We start from the raw sequence: 15,995 nt of genomic DNA, 5'->3' as shown, positions 1-15,995 counted from the left end.
TTATGTATTGATACATAGTCTCTTGCATTCAGCTATTTGAGATTTCAGAGTTTGGCACTGGGAGATTACCAGTCTTGTTTCTGGGGTCTTCTGTATTTCTTCTGTGTTTCTCAGCCCTACTGCTGAGTGTTTTACACCATCTGAGCGTGGAGGGTGTGGTGAGAATGTCGCTGCTGTTTTGTTCAGGTCACTTTGCTTCCACCTTGCAGATTCAGGTGCAGTCTGTGGTAGTTACAGTATCTGTTTCTCCTGTTTTTTTTTTTTTTCTATATTTGTGGGAATCTTGTTAGATCTGTATTATATGCTTCCTTGAGGTATAACATTTCCTTCCTGTGTGGTTTAATTTGTCATCTGAAACAGGCTAAGACTGACAGGTCTACCTTAAATTGTTCACTCTAAATTTAGCAGCTAGAGACAGAATGGTCAGGAAGGGCTAAATTAATATTATGTCAAAAGGGCCTTGGGACAAGGGAAGGAAAAAAGCCAATTTGGAACAGAGGGTTCACTTTAAAGTCTCTTGGTTTAAAACAGATTTTAGAGGAAGGCTTTTTTCTGAAGGGGAAGTTTGAAATGAGCCTTTTAGGTAATTAGAGAATAGTATGTTTTATTATCATTTGTGATCTAACCAACTGTCACCTTGAGTAACTGACTGAAGGTTGAAATAACAAGTTGGTAAATTCTAGCCTTGCACAACCTATTTTACAGCTGCATTTTTATGTGGGTATTTTGAAGTGATCTACATATGATGTGTTGTGCACTTATTTTCATGGAGTAAAAAGAGCTTAGGAACTTTGCCCAAGTTCTTTCTGCTTGCTTTTTACAATGGGGTTATCAATGGCAAAGGAAGCGATGCCAGATTAGTTACAATAATTCTTTGGGGAGATTTCTTGTGTGTTACGAATCTAGCCTGAAGGCACTGAGATATTAAACTCAAGTCATTTTTATGGTAATGCATTTGGAGCTAATGTTAAGGAAGTTCTCAAATAGTACAAAATATATAAAAGGGAATGAGTATTCCTTCTTAGTTCTGTGGCTTTTGCTCCTTGAAAATATTACTTGTTCAAAGTAGTCTAGGATTAAGAAGAAAGATAGAGCTCTAGGTTATTATTTCAGAGAGCAAGAGTATATATATATTTTTTTTAACCTTTCCTCTTTCTCCTGCACTGCTCACTTTTTAATCCAAGTGTACTCTATTTTCTATGGCTTCAGCTTCATAATGTGGGTAAGGCAGTTAAAATAAATAAATAAAATCCAATCGTGAAGCAGCATTGTGGAACTTGTGGGCTCTTTCTGGGCGTCCTGTTTGTGTTTCTCGATTCCCCCAGTTCCCAGATGTGCGGTGACTCATCCCCTGAACAATGGGAACAGCATCTTCTATTCCTCCTCTTGGTCCCAGTTGGCAAAACTGTTATTCAGAGGATATGTACTGCGGAGGGAGAAGAGATTAGCAGCAAGAGAATGAATCATCTGAACATTTGTGGTAACTCTTGTGTGGCAAGCAAGAAGTTAAGGAAGACTTATGGTCCACGCTATGCTCTTGTGTACTAAAAAGGAGTATCTGAATTATGTAAAATTCATAACTTGGAGGTCCCCCAGCACTGTCCCAGGCAATACGGGACATAGATGGAAGGCAGCGTTTTGACAGCTTGATTTATGCTCCAGGAAAAAATAGCTAGCTGGTTTGTATCAACAGCGAAATAGATAATAGTCATCTTGCTTGTGATTTGTTGATGCAAGTTTTGAATGTAAAATGTCCTAATAGAGCATCAGTGTTTAAAAAAAAAAAATAAAATAAAAATCCTAGTGCAGACATACTTTGACTCACTGGAGCTATCTGTTGCAACTGTTAGGAAATGGTGCTTCAGCTCCTAAATATAGGGCCAGTTGAGATGCAGTGAAGTCGTTCAGTTTTGAAATATTATTTAGGAATATTGTCAAAATATTTTTAAAAATGGAAATAATGTTCCAAGAGTAAAATACAGGAAGAATCCTTCTTAAATCTGGAAAACCAAAGCTGGACAACTTTCTGTGACTGGGGTTGATCTTAGGGAAGTTTCTTGAACTTGCTACAGTTTTTCTTGATACACTAGCCTGGAAAAGATTGACGTATCTTAACTTGGGCTTTTGTTTGTTTTTTGTCATCCCCAAGACATTCTTAACAAATGCACCTTTTTGTGAGTGTCTTTAGATATTTAATTATAAATACAATGTAAATAGTACAAGTAACTGACTACTTTGATTTCTACTTTTGCTGCTTGCAGTCATAGTTCAAACATATTGTAAAGTTAAAAAAAAATTTCAAATATTTTCATTACAACCATTTAATAGTTAACATAGATTGACAATCTATATAAAAGTTATTAAAAGTATCTGACTCAATTGCAAATGTTAACTATTATATTTGCTGTCACTTTTATAGCAAGTCATGCTGGTAAGCCAGAAGTAACCAGCTAAGATCTGGAACATGAGTACATTTGAACTGCTAAGCCAGCTTTAGAATGCCATTGAATGGCTGGATGACTTTGGAGAAACCCAAAGAATTTGAGTTGAAAAAGCCAAAAAAGCTTATTTCTGGTCAGCGTCTTCAAGAGAAAAAAATGTTTAACGTATGAGTGGCAGCTGATACTTCTAGATTTTAATACTATTTTACCTTTAGATGGAAAATCTGCTTTCCATTTAAGGTAAAATAATATTAAAATCTAAAAGTATTTGTATGCCTCTGTGTTTGTGGAAAATATGTATATACGCACCCTATGCATGTGAGGTAGCGCTACATAAACAATAAAAGCTTTTCCTGAATTGAGGGATTTTCAGATTGTATTCAAGTACAACATTGGTATCTATCTAAATTAAGTTTTAGAGCTAGTTAATATTGCTATCTATTTCCTATAGTTTAAAGGGAAAAACACCTGTAAGTTTAATGAGTGTTTGGCCAATCTAATTGCTCTAAATAAACGTATTGATACAAAAAAAGTCCTAATACTCAATCTTCTTTTCTTCCTCATTTAAATAAAGTCCATGTTACTGATTAACGCTCTGATGTTGTCTGCAGTTGTCCCTTGATGCCTGCTTGTTGAACCTAAATACCCACAGAGCACCCCAGCCTCTCAAAAGAGGCAATTTGTGAATCAGACCTAAGGTGTAGAGCAGGGTTACACCAGCTGTCTTTGGAGCAGGAACTGAATCCACGGTACAATATTCCTGTGTTACGGCCTTTATCAGGGAATTGTCTTTGAAGTTGTGTGTGTGTGGTGGGGGGAGGTTGTTTGGGTTTTATATTTTTCCTTCAAGTTTGTGTGCTTTAATGTTTTGCACTATTCTTAACTCTGAACCCTCTGGAGCTCATGAAGGTTTTGTTGTTTTGACTGGAAAGAGGTATTTTGGCCTAAGTACTGGATATCTTTCAATTCTGTGCTACAACAGACTATTCAGATTCGGCCCTCTTGGTTGCTGCGTGCACTGTTCACACCTGTTCCAGCAATCCGACTTTGTCACCCTGGCTGTCCAAGTGTTGTGCAAAGACTGCTTAAAATTTCCTTAAGTGAATTGCTTGGCTTATTTACAAGTTGTTAAGAGCTTTGCAGGAAACTAAGCCCGTCTGTTTTCCCAAAGACACTGAAGAAACGATCATATATTTTTACATTGATCTGATCCTTTTCTTTAAGTGTGCAAAATGTTAAAATAATCGGTGTGCGAGGCAGGAAATAGGAGAGGCATGAGCTATAAATCAGGTGAAGTTGCTTGTGTGTCCCAGCAGTTTACATGCGTACAGCTGTTTCCTCTTCCGAGCGTGGGAGGGGATACGGACACGGCAAGGGCTCTTAAAGCAGCTCGGTGGAAAAAAAAAGAACAAGTTGCATCGGAGACGGCTCGTTCACAGTCATGTCCCACATCTAAAGACATTGTCTAGGACAAAACACAATAGATTTTTTTTATTATTATTTAACTTCAATGATCTTTTCCTCTTGGGCTCTCCCATCTCTTAAATATGACTAATGCTGCACAGGAAGACCTTTCTTCTTACTCATGTGGTCTGCGATATCTCTTCTGATCCAACAGAGTGCCAAAAAATACAGGAAATTACTTTCACCTTATGAAAATTCATGATAGTAAGGAAGCTCTTAGAGCAATTGTTCTTTGGAAACTTCTACCCTCCCCAGAAAAAGTCATTTTTTCTTTTTCTACCAGCAGTCTACTGTAAATCTTTTGTGATATATGGCCACTCTTTGTAAATACACAAGTTTGTGCTCCTTTCTGAAGAAACACCTCTGGTTTTATGTGTTAGGAGATGATGAGTTGCAGCTCCTTTGTGTCTATGCCTTATGCTGAAAGTGTGTATTTGTATTGTACAGCAGCTCCAGTCGGATTCTTTAAAAAAAGTGCCAATGCAATAGTTCATTCTGAAGTTGCGCTGGAAGGGAATGATTTAGTTCTGCTGTCTCAAGACTATGGTATGGAGGAGAGTGTATAATTTAAGGATTTTTATTCCTTTTGAATCTATGAGAAGATGTTACAAGAATATTCTTATTCTGAACTAGGAATGTGGTGAGGGTGTGCACTGTCAGTTTGGTCGTTACTGGCTTGGCCCTGGGCTGCACTGTGTGACGTGCTCGTTACCTAGGAATATTAGAAAGAAGAAGGACTTCTTATTTTCTCTCTTCTATGAGGCAGCTGTAGCTGCGAGACTAGTGTCCTAAACAGGGAGGAATGCTTGCTAACTTAACAGATCAACTTCATCCGAAGAAATTTTATGGAGGTGTTTGAAGGAGAATGGGCTTTTGCCAGGGATAGTTTCATTCCAAAAAGAAAGTTGAAGTCTTCCTCTACATGGAAACAGTTATGTTACTTTTTAGAAGTATGTGCAGGCTTTCTTGTATCCACTAATGTAAAACAGCACTTGGCTTGAGTGCAGCGTGAAAGCAACTGTGTTGAAAAAAACTTAGGCATTTTCACACAAGAATGAATTTTCTTTATAAATATTACCTACGTTGATCTTTTCAATATAACTGCTAAAGGATCTTCTAATAACATCAGCAAATCCATTGAGCCTAAAAGGTAAACTGTTTAGAAGGAAAAGTCCTTCAGAATGTTTTTGAGGAGTTCAAGGTTGTTTTGTTTGTTTTGGGAGTTTTCTTTGTTTTCTTTGTTTTTTTGTTTTCAATAAACAAGTCTCACTTAAATTACCACTACAATAACAAGCTGTGGATGACTTAAATCTTCCACTTTTCTACAAATGTGCCAACCGGTCTAGGATGTGCTTTTCTTCATTGTCAGGAATTTTAAAACAGAGTATATTGGCTTCTGATAAATACATTTCATTTTTATTCTTGCTTAGTGTGAGTTAACTGCATTCATCGTAGGAGGGAAAAACTAATTCTTTTAGCCAAAGCAAAGAACTGCCTTTAATAACACTTTCTTCTCATTATAAAGATTCACTAAGTAACTTTGAGCGTTTATTCAGTACTCCACTCCAAACTTTGATGTTCCTTGAAGCAATAGAGAATTGGTTTCAGAAGAAATACTACCTTGTCTACACTGCCATAGTGTGTTGTAACTGTTCCACTTCATTCCAAGAGCTAATGTGAATTCAGCTATGTAGTACTTCTGTTAGTATGATTTCTTAAGCATTGTCAGGATGTTGTTGAAACTTTGATTTCTGAAATTTCTATGTTAGACTTCAGTGCATGCTGGAAGGTGAAGATGCTATAGTTCAATTTAAATTGCTGTCTTAGAAACAAGTTTAGTTCCCATCTTTTTCCTTTTTCACAGGGTGAATCGGTGAAATACTTCCTGGATAACCTGGATCGAATTGGTCAGCTGGTAAGATAAAACTTCTTTCTGGACAAGAAGAGCTCAAGGACACAAGGCATTAATCATTAACCCATCGAGCTTAACATTTTTTTAAAAAAAAAAACTTGTATTGAAATAACTGCATCAAAGTACTTTATTTTAGAAATAGTAAACTCTAGCTTTATGAAACTGAAGGCTATTTGTTTTGACAGACAGCAGATACAAGTTTATGAAAGCTGTATTCATGCATATTTTCTTCTTTTATCAGTCCTTGTGTGCAGTCTTGGGATCTCCTTCACTTTTCATTATGACCTGCTGGCTGCTGCTACTTAAGGTAGCAGAATGAAACCTTACCAAAAAAAAAAAAAAAAAAAAAACCCACCTCCTTCTTTCACTTTTAAGATTCAAAATCAGTAACGAGAGTGACTGTCAGGAGACTTGGAGGAGAAAGAATAGGAAATAATCTTCCTAAATAATAACAGCATTAACTTTCTGAACAACAGATTGCTTTATAGTGGTGAGCTGGGCCACCACTTGCAGTAGTACATGTTGCTATACTTACTGATCATTAAGTGGACTTGGAAGATGTGTTTTCACTAAAGCTTTCACAATATGCTTTGCGAAAACAAATGAATTCTGAACAATTCAATTTCAAAAACATTAATCAGTGATGATTTGGAGATGCACATTACCGAACACTGCATACATGCCGATAACATTGTGGGCAAGAATTTCATAATGATAAAATAAACTTCAGCATGAAAATCGGAGGATGAAGGATAAAAATGTGAATGTTTGTCCTGTATCTTTTTTTCTCAAATGTCTCAGTCTTCTGGTAGCTGTTTACCAATGTGTTGAGATAATTAGTCAACTGTTCGTTATTTTGAAGTTGAGTATTCATTCTTTACCTGATGTCATTTGAGTCCATTGTGCAATGAATTCCTGAAAAGGCTCTTTCGATCTTTTTTTCTTTTCCCCCCGTCACTTTGTTGGTAGCTGATCATTAAAAAACGATCAGTAGACATTTGACACTCTTCTTCTTTCTTTTGCAGAATTATTTCCCCAGCAAACAAGATATTTTGCTGGCTAGAAAAGCCACCAAAGGAATAGTAGAGCATGATTTCATCATTAAAAAAATACCTTTCAAGATGGTGGATGTAGGTGGACAGAGATCTCAGCGTCAGAAGTGGTTCCAGTGCTTTGATGGAATAACTTCAATTTTGTTCATGGTTTCCTCCAGTGAATATGATCAGGTTCTTATGGAAGACAGGCGCACAAACAGACTTGTGGAGTCCATGAATATTTTTGAGACAATAGTCAATAACAAGCTTTTCTTTAATGTTTCTATCATCCTATTCCTCAACAAGATGGATCTTCTTGTAGAGAAAGTAAAGACTGTCAGCATTAAGAAGTATTTCTCGGACTTTAAGGGTGACCCTCACAGGCTAGAAGATGTTCAGCGGTATCTGGTGCAGTGCTTTGACAGAAAGAGAAGAAACCGTAGTAAGCCGCTCTTCCATCACTTCACCACTGCTATAGACACTGAAAACATCCGCTTTGTGTTTCATGCCGTGAAGGACACGATCCTTCAAGAGAATCTGAAGGATATTATGTTGCAGTGAAGGAGAGCAGCCCATATTCTGTTAAAATTTATGAGAGGGTTAGATCAAAGTTTTTATTCTTTATGGCCCTTGCATGTGGTGTAGGACCCATGCTATTCACTTGGCTCAGGAATGCTGTAAACTAGCCAGTCCAAACAGAGGAGCTATAGGCCGAAGGAGTCAAATGTTGATGTTAGCTACTGAATCATTTGGACTAGAAACACTACTGAAACATGGCCATTGTAGGTGTTCTGTACCTAGTTTGGTATACTGAATAACATAACCACCTTCTGCCTTCTTAGAAAAATTTTTTTTTCTCTGACAAACCATGTAATGCAGACACTTTGTTTTAAATGAATACGTTTATTTTCAGAGACACTAGTCATACAAACTGCCTTTTTTGTAGTTTGGAGGTGCTGAATTAATCAAACTAATCTAAAACATAACACGATTGGTAGCTGTATTGGAGAATGTTAATGAAGTTGTGTTCTTAACCCTTGGGTATATAACTAGATCTTGTGTGCATATTCAGTTCTGCCAAGGATCTAGAGTCCCCCTTTTAAGGTGGCTGCATAGCTCTTGTCTGAAGATTTTGCAGGAGTCTCCTGAAGCAAAAGTCTGGACAGTCTCTATGAAGGAAACCCGTACTGGAGTAAATTTGATGAGAAGTCTAAGACCTGGCTGATACGGAGAAGGGTTTATTTTGCACTATGTGTAAGGAGTATTACATCATGGGGAAACAGACTTCTGTGGTAAAGCAGCCTGTGCTAGAGCATCTGACGACGTATGTGCACAGCAGGTGCTGTAGTGAGATGTACTTCATGGCAGTTCAGCCCTGCTCTCCCATTTGCAGTTGGCAGCACTTGTGAAGGTTCAATATCTCACATGACAAGGCTTTATCTGTATTCAGAAGTGTGAAAGCTGATTAAACTCTTAAGCAAAGGTTTTAGTAGTACAGCAGCTGCTTGATTAGTTCCCAAAAGCTGACCTTATAGGAAGACTGAACACTCTAGAGATCCCAGTTTTACAACTGCACTGATGTATTTGGACAGCAGGACCTTGCTGTAAAATTAGCCCTTAATCTGTGTCTTAATGGGATCTTTAGCCTGTATTAATGCACATGTAATTATGAGTACAGTCAAGTTTAGAGTTGCCCGTTTCAGGCAATGGATTGTGTGTGAAGTTGCAAGAGACTATGAATAATGTTAGTATATGAACTGTTAGTTCCTAGCTTTTTCTGCTCATGTAACTATCAGGTGCCTTTCCATGTACAGATATATCAGATCTTTTCTATTACAGTGGGGTACATGGACAGACTTAAGATCTGCTTTTTATCTCAACATTGTAGTCATATCTTTTAGATAATTTTTAAACGTAGTTTACTGTGCAATTTGTGTCATAGTTTTATCCAAGAATAAAACCTGAAGGGCTGCTTATACCTGTACAAAGTCAGCAGGTTCCCTGGAGTTCTTATCCCCTTTGAGACTGTAATGGCATGTCAAAACAAGCAACATTTTACTTCAGCTGATACTTCCATGGGAAATGTGGTCTAAAAAAAAAATCTTGTTCAGTTGTCTTTTCATGTTGATTTGGATAAAATCTGGAGATTTTTTTCCTCTGAAGTTTGCAGATGTTCGTATCGGTGTGTAGTTTCCTAATGTAGCAATCTATTGGCTTTTTGTGCAGACTTCAGAGTGAAAAAGATGTGGATATTCTATCATGTTATATAACACACATAGTACTGAGGTAATAGGCAAGTTAAAAGTTGCAGACAGGAAAATCTAATTTAAATTTAAGCTTTTACTTAGTGAACTTAGACAGGAATTAGCTTCCTTGTAAGAAGTCTTATTTTTGTCAGGACCAAGTCTGTCTTTTTAATGTTTATTCATATTTAACCTTGAAGGGAAAGTATCACATGAGTCTTCAGTCTTCAGATGGGCAAAAATTAAGATTATTACATTTGAAAAGGTAAATGTTTCAACACATATTGAGCAAATAACAGTTTACTCATTGTAGAGGATTCACTTCTCTAAGCTAAGCCATTTGCTTGAGACTAAGTTACAGTTCTAATACGTTCAAATATTCTTAGAGTGCTAGTAGTGACCTCCACACAGGACGCTAGGAGTTGACTTTATTTCCTAGTTTGTTGTGGATTTTATTCCTTCGCTAAGTTTTCTCGAGGGGTTGTATGTTTGTGTCCTCAAATGAGTTAAACATTCCCTTTCATCTGTATCTTTCTAGAGAATTACCTCAGTTTTATGTCTGCATCTACTGTAGTTTTACCTGGGAGGCATAGCATGGAATTTCCTGTTTTGCTTTTCTCTTCATGGTCTTCTATGGTTTTGTATCCTTAATCACCTTATGGATTTAAAACTAACAACAGAGCTAATAATGCAATGTATATTTATCTAAGTAATTTAATCTGTTGCACCTGGAAAAGAAACAGCATGAGATGTCTTTTATTGAGCTGTCAGGCTTCCTAGAAAACTTTTTTTTATATGATATGGCAATTTTGCACAATAAATCAGAGTTTTAGGGAACCAGTTTGATGACCTCAGGCCCACTACTGCCTTTCTTCTTTCTGTTGATAAAATGGGCCTCAGCATGATGCTCTAGACTGCAGATGGAAATCAGTAGTTTTGGCTCTGTAGAATCTGTTTTTTGTAGACTCTGTTTTCTCTCTGACTTTGGTTTAGAATTAGTGGTTCGCAATAAGAACACAAGATTAAGAAAATCTTTTTGCATGGGTCAAGCACTTCTCAAGTTTGCAACAGATCTGACTGTGACTGTTTGAGGCAGAAGGATTTTTTTTTTTCTTTAAGTGGCAGGTATATTTCTGCTGCTGCTAAATACAGGATCTACTTCTTTCCACAGCTGGGATTTTGTGTGTTTTTATTTTTCCAAGGTAAGTTGTAGTACAAGAAAGCCAGAAATTAATATTATGGTAACTCAGTTAATTACTAACACAGAATTTAAGTAGCTTAGGTTGTACAGACATCTCAGGACAGATTTGATACGTTGCTCAGTGCTTTCACAAGAAACAATTGGTGACTTTATTTTAAGTGACATCCTGGAGAACTTTGCAGGCAAACACAGCTGGAGAGAACATCTTTTTTTGTTAACTTTATAGGGTTATTGTTCAGTTGACTAGTCAGGAAATGGGTCACAGGCAGGATGATAATCAGATAGAGGCCTTGAACAACTACTTTAAAAAGGCTTTTTTCTGTCCCTGCTCTGACACCCACAGGTCATTGGTGTGGGGTGTTCTAAATGTGTTGTCTTGTGCAAGGACAAAGGGAGGAAGTGCTTGCAGCATGTGCATGCAGGAGAGATTTATGCAATCTTGCAATTTAAAAAGAATAACTATTGGGACTCTTTTATCAAACACTACTTTATATTTGGTGTCCTGAAAACAAGGCTTTAAACTTAATATTGAGTGTCATTCAGTACCATTCTTTCAAATTGCCATGCTATCGTCTTTTGAACAGGCTAGTTTTTAGATGGCATTATCAATTGAGATAGTGGATTGGAATTAAAGATGAAGAATAGTTTTTTGCAGAACTAGTTTATATAAATGACATATTTAACAGGCAGTTGTCACTTTAATGCAATTGTATAGTTTTAATGTTGAAGATACTAAAATTATGGAACTGACTATTGGCCACTCTACATTACAGCTCATGAAGATGTGTTTAGTTTGACATTAAATATTGGTCTTATTTCATCTAATACAGCAACATAGATTATCTGACTCGCTAATTTTGATAAATATATTTAGGTTTTAAAGGTGCTGCAGTCAAACTTAGAACTAGGCCTGATACAAGCATGAAGAAGCTCCTGAAGATGATTGTTTTTGCAGGCTTTCAGAGCTAACAAAAACCTGAACCTCAGCCAAGCAGACATAGTGGAGAAATATGTATTAATTGCAAGAAACTGTAGCAAAATGGTGAAGGAAGAGCTCATCTATATGTGGCACTGCAGACCAAAACTTCATTCTACTAGGATAGCTGAAGTAGTTTTTGGTGTGAAAAAGAATCTCTTTGGAGCACTTCTTCTCTCCCTTCCCACCTCTCCCCCAGATCCTCAGCAGTTCTGATTATTGTAATTTAGAAATAGAAAAAAAGAATTCTAGAGTTGAAGGAAATCAGAAGAATGGAGATGGAACCACTGAAGAAATTAGCAGCTTTTCTAATAAGACAATTGTATTCCACAGAATTTTTTTTTTATTAAATGTGCCCTTTGCCTCCTTTAGATACTTGTCTTTCTGGATTTTAAGTTCCTCATTTTGATATCTTTTCTATATATATGTACATTTTCAAATTTCCTGGGGGGGAAAAAATATGCTGCAGAGAATTATAGATATTCTGTAAAAGGCCCCTATGATTTTCATATGGTGAGTTTTGACACCTGATTTAGCTTTCTTTACATCATCAAATTTTCAATGGTACTTGCTGGTTTGGTGAATAATTTGATGCATGCCAACTTGAGAAAAAAGGGTGTGCAAAAATACCTCCATACAGCACAGCTTGTCATATAAATTAAGCCTTGATCTCCTAATGAAAACTATATTGATTCCTGTAGGTTTATTATTAATCTCTTTTATGTCATTTCTCTAGTATAAAATCGTGTGGTGTAGTCAGGGGATTTCATAGAGCACTGCCAACTCTTTACCTCAGTATAGTCTTTATTAATTCTGTAACACAGGAAGTGGTGGGTAGGGTGTTTCAGTAGCAAATATAGAATATCTATCCTTAATTTTGTAAATGAGTTTTTAACAGAGTTCTAAGGAGCATTCATTATAGGACAAGAGTCTTGACTGGCATGGTCTGCGCCAGACTTGGGCTGAATTAATATTGTCTGCACGCATTTCTAGATGAGGACTGCCTAGCTTAGTGAGGAAGTATATTGGCAAGACAATGTAAGACCCAGTGCTTTTTAGTATTACCTGTTTTTAATTAGCTAGGGTGATCTCTGCTTTGTGCTCTGAACACTACTTTTTTCTTTTCTTTAAACACTGTTTTTTTTCTTGTCTGGATGGAAATGAGTAAATCCAGGATATTTGGAGCAGAAACTGCTGCTCTGCTAACCAGGTGATGCTATCTCTTTGCTCATGTTAGTGGTTGAACAGTTTAGCTTGATTCTTTAAGTTTTTATCTTTCTAATGGCATTTGGAAAGCAGTGTTAAAGCTTGTCTATGTGTTGATATGCTTGTCTTAGTATTGGGTGGGGAGGAGTATGGAGGTACTAGACTGCCAGTGCTGGTGGTTCTGTACCTGGCTTGACATACTGTATCACAACCAAGCTCTTGGCACATGTCCGTAGGTCGTATCTTCTGTCTGATGTGAGAATAATCAGAGTCAAGAAAGAGCAGCACTGACTTCCAAGATGGGCATTCTGGTAAAAAGCCAAAGTATGTTGGAAGGGAGCAAGAGAGGGGAGCTATTTTTGAAACAGATCCCAAAAGCTGATGGTGCTTGAAGACTGTGTATTGAAATGAAATGCCATCTGCATTGACCCCAGACGCTTTGACTGACTCCAGGAGAGCTTTTGGCTGTGCGTGTTAACGGCAGCGTGCTGGCAGTGCTGTCGCTGCACACCCTTCCATTGTAAATCTCTCTTCATCTGCTCATAAGTGGGTGCTAAAACTCAATTCCTTCTCAGATAGGGTATGTAGATCTCTGGCCAGACAATGTGTCTTACTCCATGCTAACAGCTATTTAACCTTTCTTCAAGATACCCAACTGTGAGAAGTATTTCAGGGGAATGGCTAGCCAAGAGACCGTTTTTGTTATTTAAGTGAAAACTACAGTTTGAAGGAGAGCAAAATTTTGGGGAGGTAAGTAGGACCTGAGGAAGAGCTTCTTATGAAGGAAGCAACTGATGTTTCCCATAAATTTTTTGTGCTGAGCTTGTTTGCAGGTGAATTAGCCCAAAAGCTGAGGGGGAAGATAGCAGGGAGAGAGGGGAATGTGGAAGACAAATGATTTTTTGGTAGTTCACAAGGCTTGGAAAGCATGCTTGGTAGACATAGGGTTGACAACTTGTGTTCAAACTTCCATTCACCTTGTAGCCATTACAGTCTGCAGGATAAAGAATGTTTTTCCAGTGAACATGTTACATTATCTGGAACGTACAGTGAGCTTGAATTGGTGATACACATTGAACAGTATTTCTGGGGAGTCCACTTAACAAAATGGCTAGTATTTATTGCTCTTGTGATGAGTTGTCTTGTTTATGGAATCAATATGTATGAAAGCAAATTGAGAAAACACTAAGTTATCTTGTGACACAGTCGAGTAGATAGGAAGCTAATTGAAATGTTATCCTTTATTCTGCAATTTACTTGCTCTGTTGTGCCTATGCCTTGTAACACACATACTATGCAATATCATTCTTTTTTAAACCAGTTCACTGCATTGGGCAGGAAGGGCCTGAATTTAGCCTTAATTTTCTAACAATTCACAAGAAAGTACTTTAAAAAAAACAGTTACAAACTAAAAGAAGGTGAAAAATGCATAAAGTAAAAGCACAGTTTTAGACTGCTCACATAAGTGTCTTTCTAGCACCAAAACAGCATCCACATAGAAACAGCTACTTGCTGTAATAGTTTCAATTTATGAAAACTGTGTACTAGATAAAATTATATTGTGATGTGTAAAAAGTGTATTTTATAGCTTTGGTGACTTAGTTTACTGTTTTGTATATATGAATTTTATAAATCTATTAAAACCTGACTTGTTATACTGTTTTTTATGGGTTTTATCTTTCAACAGCGTCTAGAGAGTGACTTTTTTTTGCTTTGTTCAAACATTTTCTGCAAAATAGTTGCTTTCTGAGTAAGTTAGAACATGGACTGCATGAAACTACAGCTTTCATGCAATAAAATATTATTGTGTAGTCTTTATATATCTCCCATCTCTTCAATTCTGGTCTGAATTGATCTTCCTGAATGTGCCCAAGAATTGAAGGCTGGTGAAACATCGCCCTATGTAGAACTCGCAACTTGTTCATCTGTAGCATTTCACTTGCTGTTTTAGACATTCAGACTGATGGGAAGTGGAAGGAGAGATGCAGCTGGATTTTGTGCCTGTGTGTTGAAACTCAGGCAGGGAAGATATTAAGCCTGTTTACCTAGCAACAGCTGTTAAACTGATTTATCTGCCACTGGTAGGGTCTGATACATGAGTTATACTTGTTTCATTCCTGATGCCTGGTCCCCTCCGTCAGACTTGCTTACGTGTGTGCTGGGCTATCCTACTACTATGGAGACCCACTGACCTTTACAGAGTCTTCAGGAGCCTCTTCTTACGGTATTGCCATCCTGGCATCCACTAGGTCTACCAGGATTTGAGCTCCAGTTCTCAGGAATGCCTTTAACCTTTCTTCACTTGCGCTTGAAAGGTCACCTCGGACAGATTCTTACCGCAAATCGTAAGTGCTTCTTCTGCAAACTGCTGATGCACTGGCAGGTGCACGGTCTGAACCACTTCATGGAGCCTTGTCCTTTTTACTAAACTTTGGAAATGTTAGGTTCTCAGCTACATTAAGTTTTTGGGGAATGACTAAGCCTATTTTTCCCAAGGGTGCCAATCAGTGTTCAGCTTCTCTGAAAATAAGGTCAGCTCAAATGCAGATTACGTATATAGTAATAGGAGGCTTCTAAGTGCAATCTCATACATGTGAATTTGATTAGTACTCAGGTACTAATGGTACGAATGAACAACAGCAACTCCAAGCAATCTCTTTGGTCAGCCCCCGGAAAGGAAATAGAAAACTTTTCTGGGCCAAAATGTTCTTCTGAATTACAGTCCTCCTAAAATTGTAACAGAGGCCAAGCCAGGCATTTGAGGTGCTTGACCAAAAGACAGGGAAAGGGGTGGTTTTAAGGTGCAACCTTTCTGTGCTGCAAATCTGTTTGGGGTTTTTTTTGTTTTAATGGAATTTCTCTGCTGTCCAAATCAATCTCTAAAGCTTTAACCAAAATAAGAAATGCGTTGTCACTGAAAAGTATAGCCAAAGATATTCTTTCCCTGCTCAGTGGTCATAAGCAGGTGTTTAACTGCCCCATTTTCAGTGGATTTAACTTGAAATACTTGGTGACATGCTTGAATTGGGATAACTTAGTGACGCTATTTTTTCTTACCTGCCAGGATTCCCACATCCCAAGCTATCCTGCTAAATACAGCAAAACTATCTTTTTGTACTTCAGCTGAACAGATGTTGTCCTGTAAGAGCAGAGGCTGAAGCAGCTGGTTCTTCAGGTGAGACCATCTGTTCAGTGCTGCTGCCAGTATACGAGCTTTGAATTCTCCTCCGTGGGTCAGCATGCTTGCCTCTTACTAGAGAATCTTTTCTGCATTTTTAATAATCTAATACTTGGAAGGTAAAAGGGGAAATAGGACTATTTCGCAGTGAAAGGCTTCTCTAAACATACGGGGCAGGACTACATAGTTGGTACTTCCACTGGAGTGTATAGGGCTTAAGGTTTGCAGGAGTTACAGAAATGTTCATAAGCACCTTTAAAAAAAAATTGAGAGAAATTAAATCCCTGTGATTTCCAACTTCAATCTGGTATCTCTTGGTACCTTACTGTGTACTTACCTG

The 15,995-nt window shown here is 37.6% G+C and overlaps 1 protein-coding gene across 1 annotated transcript in view; it reads left to right on the top strand.

The window, feature by feature from the left end:
• Positions 1-14,139, top strand: part of GNA12 (G protein subunit alpha 12) — a 46,489-nt gene extending 32,350 nt beyond the window's left edge. Inside the window, exons 3-4 of the mRNA XM_062587847.1 lie at positions 5,770-5,820; positions 6,843-14,139. Coding sequence (XP_062443831.1) covers positions 5,770-5,820; positions 6,843-7,412 — 621 coding nt within the window. The 3' untranslated portion in view covers positions 7,413-14,139. The remainder of the gene's footprint in view (positions 1-5,769; positions 5,821-6,842) is intronic.
• The last annotated feature ends 1,856 nt before the right edge of the window (positions 14,140-15,995 follow it).

This window comes from Rhea pennata, chromosome 15, assembly GCF_028389875.1.
Source record: "Rhea pennata isolate bPtePen1 chromosome 15, bPtePen1.pri, whole genome shotgun sequence".
NCBI classification, from domain to species: domain Eukaryota; kingdom Metazoa; phylum Chordata; class Aves; order Rheiformes; family Rheidae; genus Rhea; species Rhea pennata.
The sequence above is the reverse complement of the archived record's forward strand: the minus strand, read 5'-3'. Positions and strand labels throughout refer to the sequence as shown.